General features: G+C 40.4%; 1 protein-coding gene across 2 annotated transcripts in view; it reads left to right on the forward strand.

The window, feature by feature from the left end:
- The window catches only part of fbln2 (fibulin 2), a 77,250-nt gene extending 64,641 nt beyond the window's left edge, over positions 1-12,609 (forward strand). For both annotated transcript variants that reach the window (XM_026169063.1, XM_026169064.1), the window contains exons 10-17: positions 1,728-1,865; positions 3,198-3,341; positions 4,670-4,798; positions 5,834-5,959; positions 6,679-6,795; positions 7,533-7,661; positions 9,072-9,195; positions 10,907-12,609. In XM_026169063.1, the coding sequence (XP_026024848.1) occupies positions 1,728-1,865; positions 3,198-3,341; positions 4,670-4,798; positions 5,834-5,959; positions 6,679-6,795; positions 7,533-7,661; positions 9,072-9,195; positions 10,907-11,267 (1,268 nt within the window). In that variant the 3' untranslated portion in view covers positions 11,268-12,609. The remainder of the gene's footprint in view (positions 1-1,727; positions 1,866-3,197; positions 3,342-4,669; positions 4,799-5,833; positions 5,960-6,678; positions 6,796-7,532; positions 7,662-9,071; positions 9,196-10,906) is intronic.
- The last annotated feature ends 6,665 nt before the right edge of the window (positions 12,610-19,274 follow it).

Here is a 19,274-nt window from a genome sequence, read left to right on the forward strand (position 1 = left end):
CCTTTGGCTGGGGTTCGTGTTTGTGTTGGAGTGTGGGACTCACTGTTGCCACTTTTTCAGAAATTTTAAGAGGGTCCAGAAACAAGAAGCAAGCCCAGCATGCTGGCTCAAACTGAGGCAGCATATTATTGATTCACACACAAGCCATTCTGGTCCTATTGTTTGTCACCTCCTCCTCTCTACTGATCTTTTTAGCGGCATTACTGAAAACACATATTATTGGAAATCCTTTAGGGGTCATAAATCCATGAATACAAGACTGCAGTGTACTGTAGTGCATCATTATTAATGCAATAGGTGCTGCTGTTGTTGTACTGTCCTAGATCCTTGTTTCCTCACTTATTTAGATCAAATTAACACTAGTGATGAGGAAATATGCAAAAATCATTTTCACTGCAACATTCCTGCCATACTTTGTAAACTGCATCTTAAAGGAGACTAAATACATTCACTGAGTATTAGTCACATTGGTATGCAGCATATACTCACAGACAGTGTGCAAGCCTGCATCAACCAAAATAATTACAAGATATACACAAGACTGACGGTAGCATTATGTTGTATTTTATGTATTCTGTGTTGTGTATGTTGGACAACAGCCTGTCTAAACCGAATAATACCAAACCCCTAATTTGGCTGTTGTTTTTATTGTCCTTCATTAGCTCGTATAGCGTTAGCTTGCTAGCTCTAGATTAACAATGCTCTGGGGTTTTGGTGATGGTTATTTCATTAGCTAATGCAATAATTTGAAAATGGCCAGCTTATTTATTAGACTGTTTGGGTATCATACGATCCATGTCTTGCAAATGGTCTATGTCAGCATAATAGCGAGCGCTAACATAAGCCAGAATAAATACAGTCCTGGGTGGATTTAATCCCAACCGAACTGCCCCTCTGTGACTCAAGTGCTTGCATACCTTTAAAACTTTTGACCTTACCTACGTGTCAACTTAAAGGGTTGTTCTGGTATGTTAATAGGTAATTTCATATCACGGATTTGTTCAAACAACATGACAACATCTTTGACTACTTTTAATACAAAAACAATTACCCAAAGTCACCTAATTTAGGCTCACTCAGCAAATCGTCATAAAGACAGGAAGTTCATGTTTCCTTGGCCCAAACAGTAAAGTGTGGGTTTAAGCAGATACCAAGGTTCAATATGTTACAAGATAATCAACCAAAGAGCAGGATTGGTGGTGCTGCACTTTGAAGCTCATGTGACTCGTATCACAGAGGACTAATCAGTACAAGCATAACATGAAGGTAGTATCTAGTCAACCATCCAGCAGGCAAAAAAAGTAATTAGTTATATGAAAGCAGTGACAGAATGTTGGAAGAGTATCCCTCTGATATTAACAACAGAGAAAAGTCAAATTAAGACCTGCTCAGAGGACCCAGGATAAAATGAACTACTTGCGGCATGAAAAAAAGGAAAAAACTCTCATATTGCTCATGAGATTCAATAACTGTCATTTAAGTTCTGTTCAACTTCTGTTAATTGCACAGTCGAATCAAGCGATGTTTTCATTGAATTCTTCCCTCCAGTTAAACACTGACAGAGTCAAAGTGTGTAAATGTTCTGTGCTTGAGTCACAGTGCCCCCTGCTGTACTACTAACAGCCGGAGAGCTCGAGCTAAATTTACAGAGCCTCTTGTAACAGAATAATGCATTGAGAGATTGCTTTGTGCAGATAAACTAATGCAAATCTATTCTTTCTTTACAGACATTGATGAGTGCACGATGAGAACTCATAACTGTGGCATGGGCCTTGTGTGTGAGAATACAGTGGGCTCTTTCCTGTGTAATCCCAAACAGAAGTGCATCAGTGGCTTCACACAGGACTCTCATGGCAACTGTATTGGTAAGAGACTGCCCATACTCTCCAGGCTGGGTAGCATTACATCCTAACTCAGGACCAGTAAACAGCTGATAGAGTTGGTCCTATTCTTTGTAAGGACAAATCTTAAGCAAAATGAGCCTCTTTAGCAGAGCCATCCATCAAACTTACTCTGCATTGTGCCTGTGTCTGTGTGTTTTTCCATGCTGCAGTACTACTCGGACTCTTGATATTTAACTGTCTTTTAACCAGGCTTTAACTATCTTGATATTTCTCAAGAGTTTCAAACTACAAGATTTTAAATCAAGTGTCTTTTCTTCATTTTTGCATTACAGTTATTGTGTTATGTAAAGCTTTCTGAGTGTTCCAAATAGGTGAAAGGGGGGTTAAAAGGTTAACCAAAGTAAGAACATACACCTAACCTCCGATGGCATTGCTGGTGACTGATATCAAGAGATTGCTAACATGGGTCTTTTGGGGCAGTGATTATGCACAACAATACGTTTGATCAGTCTATGTATAGTAAAGTCATCTTTCTGACACAGTTTACACACATGATAAGACACAGTGGTCCATGAGTGGTAAAAGCTCTTACCTCTGCCGAGCACTTTATGCAATTAGCTCACTTCTGTATCTGTTTGGTAGGAAGGCTACCCAAAAACTTATGGATTTGCATTTACTTCTTAATTCTTGATTCTTGTGAGAGTAATGTAACAGAAGTGACATATTCTGGAGTTAGCATTAGGGTTGGTGAAAGCGCTGATGATGACTTAGCCCTCAGAGCATTAAGCTGAGCTCACCACTGGATTCAGGAATTTTTTTAAAGGATTCTTTATCATAGCAAGATGTCACGCTGTACCTGTGAAAAAGTATTTGACAAGACTTCAGATTTTCTCTTGTTCCTGAGCTCACTTCAACACAAATCACTGTACTAACACAAAGATTAAACAGAATGTAATCCAATTTTCTTTGGATTACTTGCACTTTTCTCAGTACCGTGCAGGGCAGCATCACTGCAAAATGAGCGAAACATAATATTCACCTCTGGGTGCTCCTGATGTCATAAAACTGCCCCGTGTACCTCGGCTGATCTACAGCCAAAGCAGAGCAAGTAATCATCAGTGGTAATGTCTCCCTGCAGATGACTGCACATACATCACAGATCTGTCTGAGGGTGGGAGGATTTTCTCTGTATGTATTATTGTAGGGTCTACCTTACAATACAAAGCACCTTGAGAAGACTGTTGGTGTGATTTGATGCTGTATAAATAAAATTGAATTGAAGTAATCTTAAGCCTATCAGGATTGAGCCTCCGCGCAGTCACAGCTTCATTCTTGATCTTTTTGACTCTGCAGATATAAACGAGTGCAGCAGCCTGACTGAGCCCTGCAGTTCAGGCTTTAACTGTATCAATACCGTTGGCTCCTACACGTGCCAGAAGAAGATTGTGATGTGTAGCCATGGTTACCACGCCAGCCCTGATGGAGCCAAGTGTGTTGGTGAGGTTTAGCACAACATGCACCACTCACACAGGACGATGGTGTTGTGGAAAGGTGTGAATGAAAGCACTGATGGCCCTGTTGTTGACCAAGACACAGGTTCAATCGATTAGATACAACCAGGAAAAATGCAAGAGTGAATATTATTTATAATCACTTCTATTCTTTCAGTTAAAGGTCATCGTACAGTTGTGGCACAAGAGTTTTTCTAAAAGACCATGCATCAATGCTCTCACTCAGTTGCTGCTTTGGTACTCAAAACTGCTCAAAAAGACAGACTTAAAATGAGAACAACTAAATCTTGTTCAGCTTACATGCAGTTCTTAAATGGTGTCAAATTATGCTTCATTTAATTGTATTCTTATAAATGACAATGCAAGTACTGAGTGATTGTTTGATCAAGATGTCGATGAGCAAGAGGAAATGTCGCCGCCAAGAGTCATAAAGGGAGTGCTGTATCAGAAACCTCCTTGTGACTTTACTTTGGTCGCAAGCAGATTGCAGTCGTTGCCTGTGCTGTATGTTGATGACGCCGACTTGTCTGCAAACATGTGCCATTTACTCTACCATAGTAGTGATTCTGTATTGGATAGATCCAGTTTTAGCTCCCATCCCACTGGCCTGCCGTTGTCCCTGCTATTTAAAATCTTGCTTCCTACTCATTCATTTTTCTATCTTCACACCACTCCCCCATATTTTTAAAAGTATTACACACAAATAAGGAAATTGACTAATTAAGCTTTATTGTGCCCATTGTCTGAAATACTCACTGGTTCCCTAAACTAACCCTAAGTGGTCTGTAATTGTTGTTTTTAATAAATTGTTCTCCCAAGAAAATATTTATTCTGATACACACCAACAATTATTTTCCAAAATAATTTAAAAATAAAAATCATTTTGTAACGGTGGACCCAAGAAATACCAGCCGGAGCGACTTTTGACAGTGCAGAACTTTTTATTAAGCTCGGGTTGTAGTGGACACATATACTCCGCGCTCTCTTTCTCTGCTGTCACGTTCCGTCTCCGTCTGTCACTGCCAACACATAAAGAGACACAATCACTGTCAGATCCCAGCACACCTGTTCACCCCGCCCCTGCGCCGCCCCGGGAGCTCACTGCGTCACGCCTCCTCTGCAGCTGGCCAAGGACCACACCCACGCCACACATTTTAAAAACATAAATAACAAAATAATAATACCCAGAGAGTGAGAACATTGATGCCTGGTCTTTTTGGACTGTAACAAGCCTTAGCTGTGTTTAAGTTATACCCTCTCGGGTGCTCAGTGGGTCACTGTTGAAGTGCTTCATCTTTCTTTCTGCCTGCGTAGACACTGACGAGTGTCAGATGGGGACGCACCGCTGTGGAGTGGGCCAGATCTGTCACAACCTCCCCGGCAGCTACCGCTGCGACTGCCAGACAGGCTACCAGTATAACGCCTTACGCAAAGTCTGCACTGGTACGTATCACTGTGTGACGTCTGCAAGTGAAGATGTTCAGACTGAAGGTTCACTTTATCGAGCACTTTTGAAACCAGAGAAGCTATGGGTGCAAACGTCGGCTCACTGAATCAGAGCTTTTCTGTTATGATGTCAGATTTGACCAAACTGGGTTGGATAACACTTTCTACACTTTCAGCCTATCATTTGTAAAAAATGCTTATTATTTGTGGATTTCAATTCTTGGACGAAACATAAAGCATATTTATTCCTGATATTCTCATAATTCTCATAATTATTAATTGTCAGCAGATTAGACATGCAACCGTCCAGTCTCCAGGCAGATGTCAGCAAGCAGGCTTAAATGTTCTAAAGAGTACGAAAGCAGAACTCAGCTGACATTTTACACACTGTAATTTTACGACAGCTGTGTGTAAGCAAATCTCAATGAACTGAAGCAACGTTATAAAAAAGAATATGAGAGACTAATAAAGTGATGTAGACAATGATTACTTGAAGTTATTGTTGTTAAAGATGGTTCTACAAGGTACTGAATCACGGCATGTGCTTCGTTTTTTACTCACTGTTTCTGCATTTTGCTCCATTTCTTGTTAAATAAATAATGACACGGTAAAATGAACGGGATTTTGAACTACATAACTGAAATTGAATTGATCTGAATTAACTGAACAAATTGTGAAGAATTAGCCAATAATATTTAATATTGAGTGTTTATTTTAAGAAAGTCATATTTAACTGGGTTTTATTTTTCAGGAAATTGGAGCGTATGCTGTAGTTACTTCAGTGTTGACCTAATATGTTATTTTTTTAGTTTTTGTTGTCGTGTATTACAATTGTGTGTATTCCTATTCATCAAAAGTCCCACGCAATAGGTGTTTGGACAAACCTTAAGCTTCTGAGAAGCAGCCAATCAAAAGAAAGCTGGCTTAAAAGAGGGATGGCCTTCAAGGGAAGCTCATCGAGTATGTGTGTTGAGTCCTTGGTGGGCCTCAAGGCTATCTGCTGCCTAATAGCTCCTGTTTTTGTACTGACAGATGTAAATGAGTGCTGGCGCTATTCTGGCAGGCTCTGCGCCCAGAAGTGTGAAAACACCCCAGGCTCCTACCGCTGCTCATGCACAGCTGGCTTCTCCCTCGCATTCGACGGCAAGAACTGCGAAGGTAAGCTAGACAGTTTGTTCCTCTGACATATTGAAAATTTAAATGCCACCTTGTTTAGACAGTGTGTAAATGTTCTTCATGAAGAACTTAAATCACAGAGGCGAGCCTCCGGGCACAACATCAGCATCAAAAGGCAAAAGTAGTCTTTGCACAGACTTTGGAGATTAAGTATATTGATGAGAAACTGTTTATGTCTCCTTTGTAAGTCACTGTTATCAATAAAGGCTATTTTCCATTGGCATTTAATTTAGTCTCCATCTCTGGGATAAGAGTAATAATAATAGTTTCCTGGTTCAGGTGCTGTCAGTCGTCAGCATGCTGGAGATGTGACTGTGCTTCAGAGAGCAAAGCCGGTCATGATTCACGTTATGTCCAGCTTGTCACAGACGTGACTGAAGGAACTTAATCCAGATGTAAATGTTTCTGTTCCGAAGGTGAAGCTTAGTGTTCATCGAGGTTTATAGATAAACGCTTGCCTGAAGGATATCATTGGGTTTTGATTATCGCTTTTAAGATCGATTTTTTTCAAGTTACTTGTCTTGAACAAAGTGTCTTGGATAAATGACTAGAGCAGCAAAGGTGTTTGGGGAGGCAGCAACATTACAACATATACATACAAATATTTGTTTTTTCTATCTAACTCCTAACATACAGCTTGCATAAATATTTACACGTTTATGTCCAATTTTATGATTGTATTTTTTTGTTTCTGTGCTCAGATACAAATGAGTGTGACCAAAACCCTTGTAGCCAGGAGTGTGCCAACATCTATGGCTCATATCAATGCTATTGTCGCCCAGGCTACTACCTGAAAGATGATGGGCACACCTGTGAAGGTATTTTCTTCCAAGGTTGCCAGTGTGGTAGAAACACTTCAGAGAGATCGATGGAGACCTCAGTCCAGCATACTGCTCTATTCCTACAGTTTATGTGATTTACAGTCAACACATTTAGACACATCTAATTAGATACATGTGTGAAATTTAACAAATAGTTGCCCACAAACACTTGTGATTTACTCAGAGAGTTGTGAACCTCAGCTGCATTTACTGAAGTGTTTCTATTATCCAAAACCATACACAGACTGCACTTACATATATAATACACTATAGCTGCATTATAGTGGTTTACACAGTTGCTGGTTCAACTCCTGCTGAAGACACACGTCCTTTTTGGGGTTGTGTCAGGAAAGCCAACAACAGAAAAACATGCTTCAAATGATGAATACATAGAACACCTTTAAAATTAGACTGTCGTTCTCTTGCTGTTAGTTTCACAGTAGAGAAATCGGATGAGTGATGTATGAAATCAGACAGGACAATCAATACCAAAATAACCTACCCAGGAACGGTTTTCTATAAAACAGAGGTAAATGTGTTGGTATAAATTTCCCATAAAAGGGGCTGATGTTCCAGCTGCAGAGAACTTCTCCTGATGCCAAGTTGTAGTTGATGTTCCACATAAGATACACACAATGCTCGAGATAAAGCTGAAAAGCCCGACTGCTTTTGAACCTTTCTTTCCTCACAGTTTAATCACAGTGACGAGATGTGCATGTGTGTGTTTTACACAGATATTGACGAGTGCTCCCAGAGCATCGGAAACCTCTGTGCCTTCCAGTGTGTTAACACTGCAGGCAGCTATCAGTGTGCCTGTCCACCTCATGGATATGTCATGGCTGCCAACGGACGCACCTGCAAAGGTGAGGCTGATATATACAGTAATCGTCTTCTTGGACCTGATGCAGGTTACATTTTTGTACTGTTTGACTGGAGCATTGAAAACCTTTCTGTCAGTGCTGTTATATGCATGTAGTAACTACATTAATAGATATAGAAAAAAGTCAAAGAAATCTTGTTAAAAATGCAGTGGGTACACTTAGTGTGACAGGCTGTTAAAGAATAGATTGAGCAAATTGCAGCATCCATCCATCCATTCTCTTCTACTTACCCACAGTGCGAGAGGCGGGGTACACCCTGGACAGGTCACCTGTCTGTCGCAGGGCTAACACATAGAAATTGCCAACCATTCACACTCACATTCACACCTATGAGTTTCCAATCAACCTAACCCCACTAACTGCATGTCTTTGGACTGTGGGAGGAAGCTGGAGTACCTGAAGAGAACCCACGCAAACATGGGGAGAACGTGCAAGCTCCAGAAAAGCCCGGCTAGTTGGTGAAATCAAACTCTTCTCAGTGCTAACCACCGCGCCACCGTGCTGCCCTACGCAAACAGCAGCACACTAAATCTGAATCTGGGAGAGAACATTTACTGCTCTACCTATGCATACCTATGGGTTTAATGAGTTTCTCCCTTTTCTACCCAATTTTCACTTAACTTATTAATCCTTAAATTCAAACTGCACTACTGTATAACTTTTGCTCATATTGTATAGCCCTTATTAACTGATATTGTTTGACAAGTGTAACAGTGGTTCAATTTGGTGCTAGAGATTTATGGAAATTTCCTTTCTTGCCAAGTTAATGGATTTTTTGTTACTCTTGTGGAATTTTGACAGCAAACCTAACTCAAAGTTTTCCCACTTTATGATTACATACACAGTGCCAAGAGGATGCAAATACAGGGATGCCTGTATTTGCATCCCAATCATCATCAATGACAGATGACAACAATGTTTTATGTCATAAACATGTTTAGTCTCTGCTTAGATCAGATGCATTTCTCACTGCATTGTTTTCATTGTGTAGAACAACCAAATCTATTCTATGATTGGTTTTAGTCATTGTAGTCTAAACACCGTATGCTCAACATCACCGTGCTGCAACTGGCTGAAGTCGACTGAGGTTGAGCTGTTGATGCAGATTTGCAACTGTGATCATTTTTGGTGGTAATGGGACTGGACAGGGTGCTCCAGCCTGCACTGGTACCAACACCCAGCCATGCGGCTGTTCCAGTAGGACACCCACACAGTTTCAGAGTAGTGCAGGTCATTCTGAATAATGAGTGTATCCAGACACGTTGCATTTAGACTGTGTCTGTCTCCTATTCTTGGAGTTGATCATCAGTTGCATCATTCAGATTAGGTCACAAAAGTCTATCATATCAAAATGATGATATTTATTAGATTTATTGTTGGCTCTTTTTCCAGATATTGATGAGTGCACAACTGGCACCCACAACTGCTCCACTGGGCAGACCTGCTACAACCTTCAGGGAGGCTTCAGGTGTCTCTCCTTTGATTGCCCTCAACACTACAAGAAAGTGTCAAACACGTGAGTCAGATTTATATTTTCTCCCCTGCTAAAGTTTTACGCTTTTGGCTCAGAGTCAGGTTTTTACTACATCAAAGTATGCCGAGGTTAAGGCTCATTAGAACATCAGGGTATTATAAGTTTCCATATTTGAGTTGTCTTTGTAAACAGGTCCAATAAAATTTGTTTTTGCAGTCTCCAGCTGCATTGGCCTATATCTGTGTATACGGTTTCTGTCCAGATCCTCTCAGGCTGTGAAACATTATACATCGATGTGCGTACAGCGCAGTGTTCTGCACAGAAGGGCCTTGTTAGCTGTGAGCTTGTTTAACTGAACATGATTCACATCCGCTGTGTGAAGAAGTCAGATGGCTTTGATCAGCTCGGTGCTTCCCAGAGCCGTCTCTGCAGCTCTCCCTGCTCTACGCTCCACTGAACAGCAACACCACACACACACACTCACACACACACACACTCACTCCCCTGTCAGCCCACAAGAGACGTCTTATCAGTGTTACCTAGAGACACCTTATTACCCTCAGTGTGACATCTCTTGGCTCCCCATGGAGAGACATCTTTCATTCATGAGCAGACTTGGCAGTCACGGACAGACAGCTGAGATTAAAATGTGTCTTGGTCTTCCCGTATTAGGTTCCTAGGCACTCTTGTCTTGATGTGAGTTGTGCAAATATTACGGTGCACTACAACGATAACTCCAGGCTGTAAATCCTGATGTGTGATGGATAAACAGTCACGGAGCTTCAGATTGCACTGTGGGAAAGACCCACAAAGGCTTCTGATTTCCACTGGCATCCACAGTCTTCATCTATGTTATTATGGAATCCTTGCAGCAGGGGGCAGTGATGTGAAAGAGCAGTGCTGCTACATGCTACCTCTTTTCAATAGCACTCCAGTAGCAATGGAAAAATCACATGTGCTTTAAGAAGCAAATGATTTTGCATCACGCTGCAGCTTGGTTCAAAATGTTCAGGGAGTGTAGAGAGGGGAAAGGCACTGCAACAAATGCAGAAGAAGAAAAATGCTGCATAAACACAACGGATGTTGAAAAATAGACAAGGAAAGAAGACGAAAATGCTGCAAAAGCTCTCACAAAACACCCCACACAACAGACGTGTTTTTGAGGTGATGGAACAGCTGCAGATGTGGCAAGCTGACAGTAAACAGCTCATAGCAAACATATATCTACAGTAATATATGAATCATGTAGTTAAAGCACAGTGGGATCCCTCATATGGCATGTGTCACTTTCCCAGGTGGTCCGTCACGTCCCCAAAAACATGGCAGTTGTCTTCTGTGACATTTGTTTTTTTTCTACTTCCATTGTTTTATTCAAATTTTGCTGTGTTTTATGTGCTTTTATAGTATTTTCATATTTGCTGGTTATTTCTTACATTGATTTTCACCTCTATGGGCCCCCACAGTCTTGAAAGCCCAGAGGCTGCTGTAGCTTACTGACATGGTCTGTGATGATTAACAAGAAACCATCAGTAGAAACGGCATCTCTTCCCTACCCGTCTTATATCCCTTTTCCACCCTTGCACAGATGATGCGTTATCTAGAATTGGTTCTATAGGATCACTTCTATTTATTCGATGCCAGTTCACAAACGTAATGTCAAGACATTTTGTGTGTTGAGTGTTCAGTGAGCAGCACAGTGTCCAAACAATGTTTTGCTTACGTCTTCTCACCATCTTCCCTGGCTCATTTTCAGACGCTGTGAGCGGATCAACTGTCCCGCCAGTTCCTTAGACTGTAAGAACTCTCCCTTGTGGATCACTTACTACCAGCTCACGTATGAGACCAACATCATCATTCCAGCTCAGATCTTCCGAATTGGCCCTAACCCAGCCTACTCTGGAGATCATATTGTCATTAGCATCAGAAAGGGGAATGAAGAGGGATACTTCAGCACACGCAAGCTGAACAGCTTCACAGGTGCCGTCTACCTGCAGAGAAAGGTCCGCGAGCCCAAAGACTTCCTGATAGACGTGGAAATGAAGCTGCTGAGGCAAGGGACGTTCACTTCATTCTTGGCCAAGATTCACGTCTTCATAACACCCAGCACTATGTAATACCAAAGAGACAGACAGAGACTAGACATTTCATATGGTGCTAAACATTTTTGGCGTTTAGATTTTTGTAATGCCTCTAAAGGTTAAAGCATGATCTAGGAATCTTGTAGAATATTGCCAAAGATTGAATTATTCCTATCATGGCAGGCTCTCTGCTATGTTTCCTTGAAAGTAATGTTTCCTGAAAAACCTTGTATTTCTACGTATGTATTTTTCAGCTTCACTCTAGCAAACATAATTTAGCTTTTATACACTCGCACTATTAGTGTCTGTTCAACTGTGTGTATAGACGTTGGCTGGTCTCGGTTATTGGTTTATTCCCTCATTACCCTTTTGGTGATGTTTCGCACCTTTGGCTGGCTTTAAGATACAACTGTAAGATTGTGTTGTTTTTTCCTCTCACTTCACTGATATGTCAGCACAGGAGCTGAGAGATTTTCACATTACAGAGAGGGAGATGCTACAACGGCCTGAAAAGCTGTCATCCGGGAGAATACGGCACACTCAAGCACCAGGATGGTGATGTGGCTGTGGTGACATCACACGATGCATAGCGGCCACTTTTCCATAGATAAGGTCCAAAACTGACAAAATGAATATATGAGAACAAATGGTCTCAGAAGTCTAGGAAGCAGTATAAATCGTTCAATTTCAATCTTTATTTGTGTAGTTTAAAAAATAATCTTTCAATAGTTTTAGATAAAAAAAAAATCAAATAAAGGATATTTATTTTGGTATCGTATGCTTATTTCACTTGGTATTTTTTGTGATTTGGCATATTTCACATGTAAATGATAAATGTTAGTGACATATCCACAGAGCTGGGCAACACAAAGGGGAAATGGAGCGTTTCTCCAATTAAAAAAAGAAAGAAGAACGTTTTTCTCCCATCTCATAAAATATACTAAAAGCAAAACTACGTAAATTAATGTCATCAGGGTTGTTTTTTTTTCATTATTATTTTGCCCGTTTTGGACCTAATTTTTGATTTGGTCAAGCGTTTGGTGTATATTATTTATGAATATGTGATCTGATCAAATGAGTTCAAAACACACAAAAAAGTAGTGATGATGTCATTCTAGCACTGACAGTATTATTATAGGGGGGGTTACATTTTATTGTTTCATGTTATACTCTTTAGTTTGTAACCAGATGCATCTTTTTTATTTGACTGTGTAATTATCTCAGGGTAAAAGCCACATTCTCTTTTACACACTAGACAATTTCCTGTGTGGTGTGCAGGACTGACTCAGCCTGCTGCGTTAACTGCAGGCTGGCCTCACACAGCATGTACGTTTGTATCTGTAAACTGACTGACGATCAATAAAAGGTCACAGTGTCAGAGTGCGTTTGTCCACGTCAGTAACACCGTCACACGCTGGGCCGCTGGTTCCTCAGTCAACAGTGAACCCACATCCCCATCTACTGGTGTCAGAAGGTCCCACTATTAATACACTTATAAAGTAATTTAGATATTATGAAGAAAAACAGCTGTGCCGCACACATTAGGCACTTCTTATCTGAAATGTTTTTATCACCTCTTCCGCTGCTCCACAAGGAACATCGTCGTCTGTGTTCCACCCTGTGGTATTCCCACCCGGAAAGTGTGCGCTCCAGCCTATTAATACATTCCAATAGATGACAGTTCAACTGGAAACTAGAGGGTGGGGTCACTGTAAAAATCAAACACCACAGTTTGGCTGATAGGAGGTTTTACTGAATAATAACACTGATATTTTAAGACTGCAGTTACTGGGTGTGAAATCACCCAACATAAAATGTCAGAAGAGCTTTTTACCGAATCCTAGAATAAATTATTCTAAAGGATGATGCCGATCTTTTTTTAACATAATTCAATAAATAAAAATAAAAACTAAACACAGTATATACATGTGTTGTATTTGCAGAAGGTACTGCAAATTCTACTCAAACATAAAAACCTGATCTCTGATCTCTGAGTGTTTGTTTGCTTGTGTTGAATTTTGTCGGTACTATGCAGTAAGAATTCATAGGCTGTGAAAACAAAATGAAGAGGCCCAACATTTCCTCTGAATCCAACTGAAAGTGACTTTATTTTCTATGAGGTCTTTTTAGTCTGACTTACTCTAAAACAACAAAAGGAGCGTTTAGATTTTCTTGGTACTTGAAATACTCTCGATGTGTCTATTATGTTTCTGAGCTCAAGTTAACACGTTTCATAGCAAAGATTCACAGAAATAAAGAGTCACTTCGAATAGTGTATATCAATACACAACAAACCAACTCTTCTTACCTGCTTCCTTTGACATATGCCGTCTTTGTTGCAGTAATGAAGACTGGAGCACCCAGCAGCCCACACAGACGTTTCTCTGTAGCCTCAACACAGTACAGGCTGAAAGCTTTATAAAATATTACAGTCTCGTCAATATTATAGCACATTTAGTGCATTTTATTGGTAACTGTATTCCTACTCCTGCTATTCTGTTGGTCAGCACGTCCTCTGCTGTGCTCTCTCAGCTGTAAGTTTCTGTGGTTAATGCCTGCTTGTCTGTTATTCTTTTACAAATTTCAAAATGAATACACAAACAAAAATAATGTAGAAGCAGAATTTAGATTAAACCTCCCTGAATATACCCTCCCAAATGAAAGCCTTTAATAGGCCTACGAGCACAGTGAAGAATCAGTGCATCCCTGTGGTTTGTGCGACTAGATGATAGAAAGCTTGTTTAGGAAACTGCTCAGCCAGTAGAGCAGTGATACTGGTGTGCCATGGGTGGCCTCTTTCCTCTCTGCTGAAGCCCGAACACATCCGGCTATTGAGGCGTCGTCCCACACATGTGGGGGTGTGACTTCTGATTATCTGTCTCAACTTCAAAGGGTTATCAAGACAGCTAAAAATATGTGGCCAGGACCCACCTTCTTACTGCAACGTGAGAACAACCAGATCTCCACACATGAAGTTGCGTTTGTGCTGGATGAGTCAACCAAAGTACTTTCACCCATGAGGCTGTGGTTTGTGTGACGTGTGAAACCAAAGGAAAATATCATTTGTAATTGTAGTTTTTCATCGCACTATGGTTTCAATTAGATAAACGTTATAGTTTCCATTAAAACAGACTTTCACAGTGTTAACTGTGCATTAAAAAGCCTTAAAAAGGTAAATCTCTGGAGGCCACTTGCTATCTTTTTCCAGGAGCTGCAGAGCTGTGACATCACAAAAACAGCTTGGTCATTTCAGCGATGGTATATGGGCCTGACTGGTTACGATGCTGGAACATCAGGTCCTTCCAGTGGGATCAGACACAAAGCTGTTAGCAGCAGTTTCTATTTAACGGAGGTTCCCATTAAATCGAGGAAGTGAGCTGGAGATCAAACTTATTTCCAGTCATGGTTTGTAACACTAGCCAGTAGGTACTCACCGATCCTTAACGGAGGTAACTCAGCTATTTGGTCCCAGCTTTGATCTCGTCAAAGGGTTAGGAGCTAAATTTCTTCAAAGTGAGCCACAACACAGCAAAAAAGGCTGTTTGTTCAGTATTCAACTGGATTTATGTTTAGATGTGTTTGCTGCCTTTTCTGTGGCTTCTCCATTCGGCTGCAGCTTTTAAATATTATTCTGTTACATTACTGTATAAAAAGATGAGGTTTCTGTATTTCCAGAAAGCACACTTCCTCTGCTTCATCCTCTTTACATCTCAATGAAAGATCAAAGTCAGTGAGCTGGCCTATCACTGGTCAGCTTCTGAAACACTCTGATGTGCTTTTTTTCATCTTTTAGTGATGTGCTGCTCTACAGGTGGTTTCAATAAAAGTGAACATTGATATTCCAATATAAAGTCCTCTTTATTGAAATTAGGCAAATAAACTTCTATATTTTCTATAAATATATAAAAAATATTTATTTAAAAATAAATCAAACAAAAAGTGGCAGAGCATCACTCTACACCTCTGGCTCCAACACTTCAGCCAGGTGGAGCTCCAGTGGTGTGGAGGATCTTTACTTACTTACTAATACCACCTATATGAATATTGTTGCGGACCATGCAGTGTTTCGAGTGAGTGTATAATCTATATAAGTGTTTAATAGTAATTTTTATTTAATAAAATGTGCATCTTAACATGTTAATTAAAGCACAGATTGAAGCTGTCTCGTTGCTAATGCTTCCTCCTCTGTCTGTTTTTGTCCTGACCATTTATTAGTTTAAACTACAGTGTTTTTAATTTTTGTATGTGTACATTTGTGACATTTATTTTTGGTTATGTTTGCCTCTTAACCTATAAATCCTATATTTCACTTTGTTAACCAAATTTGATGTGCCGTTACGGTCTCTCCAAAATGTTAGAATGACATTTCTTTATATTTTCTTTCATGTGAATTTTGGAGCGCTCTGAAGCTTAGAAAACTGTGTAGTGAGCTGTAGGTGGACAACAGAGGGCAGCAGACTGCATCAATCTGTCAGCATGCAGCTGAAAGAATGTTTACTTGCACAATATGCTTGCGTAACTTGTCTGTGCATCAGCACATCAAATGCATACCTACATTTTCCATTCCAGCACATGTTAGCACAAACACATTCCCATTCTTCTCACAGGGGCTTCCTCACTGCACAACCACGCCAGTGATTCCATTTAACTGCTGTGCTCAGACCTACTCCCAGTCATCATGTGAGCTATCAGTGGGCAGTTATCATGTGTGAAATCTTGAGTAAGCTTTTCCATAGATAGATGTGATGCATTTCTTCCAAAGCAGAGAACTCCATCTATGAACACCAGGCCAGGCTTCCTTGAGGGAACCAGTTAAATGATGCCTTTGATTGGCTGATTATACACCATTTATCTTCTTTAGCTAATCATAGAGAAAATAATGTTCTCTTTATCGCACTGTGCCAGTGTGTGTGAGGCCTGTGTGTGCCTCATAAAACCCACTGAGAAATCAATAAGATCCTCCTTTTGTTTACCACGTGCCCTACCTCGCCTGCATATCCACAATTAGTCACTTATCAGAGCCTTCTTGACTTTAATGTGTTTTGGAATATTTCTTGCGACAGGCTGCATCGCATTTGGTCGTAAATGCAATAATGAAGATATGCTGTTTCAAGGGTTAGAGTATTTTTCTTGGAAAGGCTCCTTATAGAAAATTCCACATCACTTTTACCACAATTGCTCCCATGGCTCTCCTTAATTGTATGGTAAATGTGGAAAGGTACACAAATTAGAAATAAAATTGGATGAAAAAAAATAGCAGGAAAGATAAAATAAAACAAACACCAGTGTGCATGATGTGCAGCATTCAGCGGTGGTATTCAGTACTTTTTCTTTTTGTTTTTAAATACGCATTAAGTCTGAAGTAAAAACCGAACTGAAAAAGGAAAATTTAACTAAGACTGAGTGACTCTCAACAGAAACTGACACATTTTTGGATCAACTGATACTGAAGAGAAGCATTATATTGAGAAGCATTGTTGACGTTCTTTAAAATTTACCTCTGGTCATACTGTCAATTTCATGCTGCCACATAAATAACAGGTCTATAAGATAAGATAAGATAAACCTTTATTAGGCATAATTGTTTTGGTCACGGCAGAAAGTGCAAGTTAAGAGCAGTAAAATTAAGAAAAACACAATAGAAAAGGATAAGATAAAGTAGAATAACATACTGTACAAAATAGAATAAAATGCTTCGTCATAGTAGGAAATATTGCACTTGGTACTAAGCAGAAGGCCAAATTAGGAAGTTCTAGATGTTTAAATGAGATGAGACCAAGTTCTTGATGAATCCTTTACTAAGAGCACTAAAGGGCTACAACCCCTTTGCTAATTTCTACAAGTAGCTCCTTCCACCCAATTGTTAAACATGATTACAGCAAATGTCCTCAACACAATACACTGCAGTATTTAACATAACAGCAGGAAAAGACAACGTCAGGTGGATGTTGGGGCGAATCTGTGGGTCAGGAAAACTCTGCATTGTTTTCCATTAAACACGCCCTCGGCATATCGCATATAAGAACTTGATAGTTTCCATATTTACTGACAATTTAATGGCAATAAATTTATAATTTTTTAATATATTCAGTCAAAAAATTACCTCGTGTGTATTAAGTCTCCATCAGAAAGCAGTTTTTTGGTCCTCATTGAATTACCCATAATGTTGTGTTGATCTGAAATCACCGACTTTTTGTGGTGGAGGGGTTTGTACAGGGTTTGTGCACCCACACAAGCCCAGCAGCTATGTTGAACCTATGTTGGAACCGGAACCGGTGAAGGAAAGCACCTAGTTTAGAGGTTGGTTGGGCACAGCCTGAAAGCAATATATGGTCCCAGTCTCCAGTAAGCACCCTACTCAGAGGGTCCATAACAATTCAGTGCTTTGTTGATTGAACAGGAGTCAAGGTTGGAGATCCAGGCAGTCCAATCTCCTGCTGACGAATACAGGAGTATGGAATATGGAACGTCGCTTTTCTGTTGGGAGTAAGGTTGGGAGCAAGCTAATGCATGACTTCAGTATGACCTGGAGGGGTGTGACTGGCACTAACATCCTGCCCAGTCTAAACTTGAGCACTGTTTTCTCATTGGACTGTCCTATCCAGTTTTTTTCCATAACAAACCCCATGTTTGAACATGACTATCCACATCTGCCCTTAGTACCAGAATGCCCCAGGTTACAGTTCATAAGCTGGAGGGGAAATAGTGTATCACTAATTTAGGAAATGTTCATTTAGCCTGGAAAAGGATCCATTGTATATTCTTCCTGTAGCCAGTATCATTGGAAGGTGTAGCATAAATCCTCACTGCTATGCAGATGATTCCCAGCTCTATCTTTCAATAAAGCAAGATGACACACACAGGAATGTCTTAAAGACATAATGACACGATAATGTCACAAGTTTGTTGCGTTTGTTTACAGCAGGGGTCGGCAACCTTTCTGATGACGAGTCCCATCTAAAATTTCCTCAGAAGTCAGTGTGCCATATGATTGCATTAGCAATAAATTTAATAACGCTCTATATTAACAGTTACACACTATATAGAACAACTTTATAGAATTATATTTGTCTGCAGATGTTGGCAGCTATCAGTGAATAGTTTTCAGCTATTTTGAAACAAAAAAAGACACTTTTTATCAATAACAGCAAATGAACTGTACAACAGAAAATACAAATGCCATTTATGGTCTCCTCACAACAATGATAAGAAAAATAAACTGGGCCAATATGGCATGTTTGTTAATACAGAGATACACATGTTAATGTGATCTCTGGTCTCCCACTCAGAGACTCAGGTCTCCGAGTGTCCAGCATTCAGAGGCTACCTGAGGACTCATGTGAGAGAAAATCTGCTCACACAGACATGTAGAGCCAAACACTGTCAATAAGGCCTCTGCAATGTTCTGAAGACAGTTAAACCTGTCAGGTAGTGATGTCCAGCAGGTGAACATGCAGCTCCATGAACACGCACAGCTGTGGATTCCAGCTGCTTCCATGTTGCATTAACTGGCATTAACTCAGCCAGTTAATGCAAGACAAGTCTAGCTGCTCATTAAAGCTTTCTGGTTTTATCAGAAAATAAAACATTGGTCCAAACACCTGAAAGTCCCAAAAACACATTGTGAATTCTGTCTCGAGTCTACGGATGTATCCGTGTATTTCCGCGGTGTTGATGCTGTGCTGAGCGGAAAGCTCCTGAAACTTTTGAAGTGTTGGAATGTGGAAAGCTAACAACGTCCCTCTCACCAGTAGGCAAAGTTATTTTTAGCCAATTACATGTTTAATCTGGTAGTTGGGGCTGTTAACTAAGACACCGTCATTAAGAATTGGCACAACTATGCGAGCTGATTTGCGATGTGCACCGCTGGTGCGGCCATTTATTTTTTAATACACCTCCTCAGATTAACTCACTGCGTGTCGTGCCCAGGGCTGGACTGGGACGAAAAAAATCGGCCCGGGCATTTTGACTAGAGACCGGCCCCCCAGGTATTAAAGCCATAAAGCCTTTGAATGAAAACAAATGCTGTGGTGACAGTGATGT

The sequence above is a fragment of the Astatotilapia calliptera genome, chromosome 5, assembly GCF_900246225.1.
Source record: "Astatotilapia calliptera chromosome 5, fAstCal1.2, whole genome shotgun sequence".
NCBI classification, from domain to species: Eukaryota; Metazoa; Chordata; class Actinopteri; order Cichliformes; family Cichlidae; genus Astatotilapia; species Astatotilapia calliptera.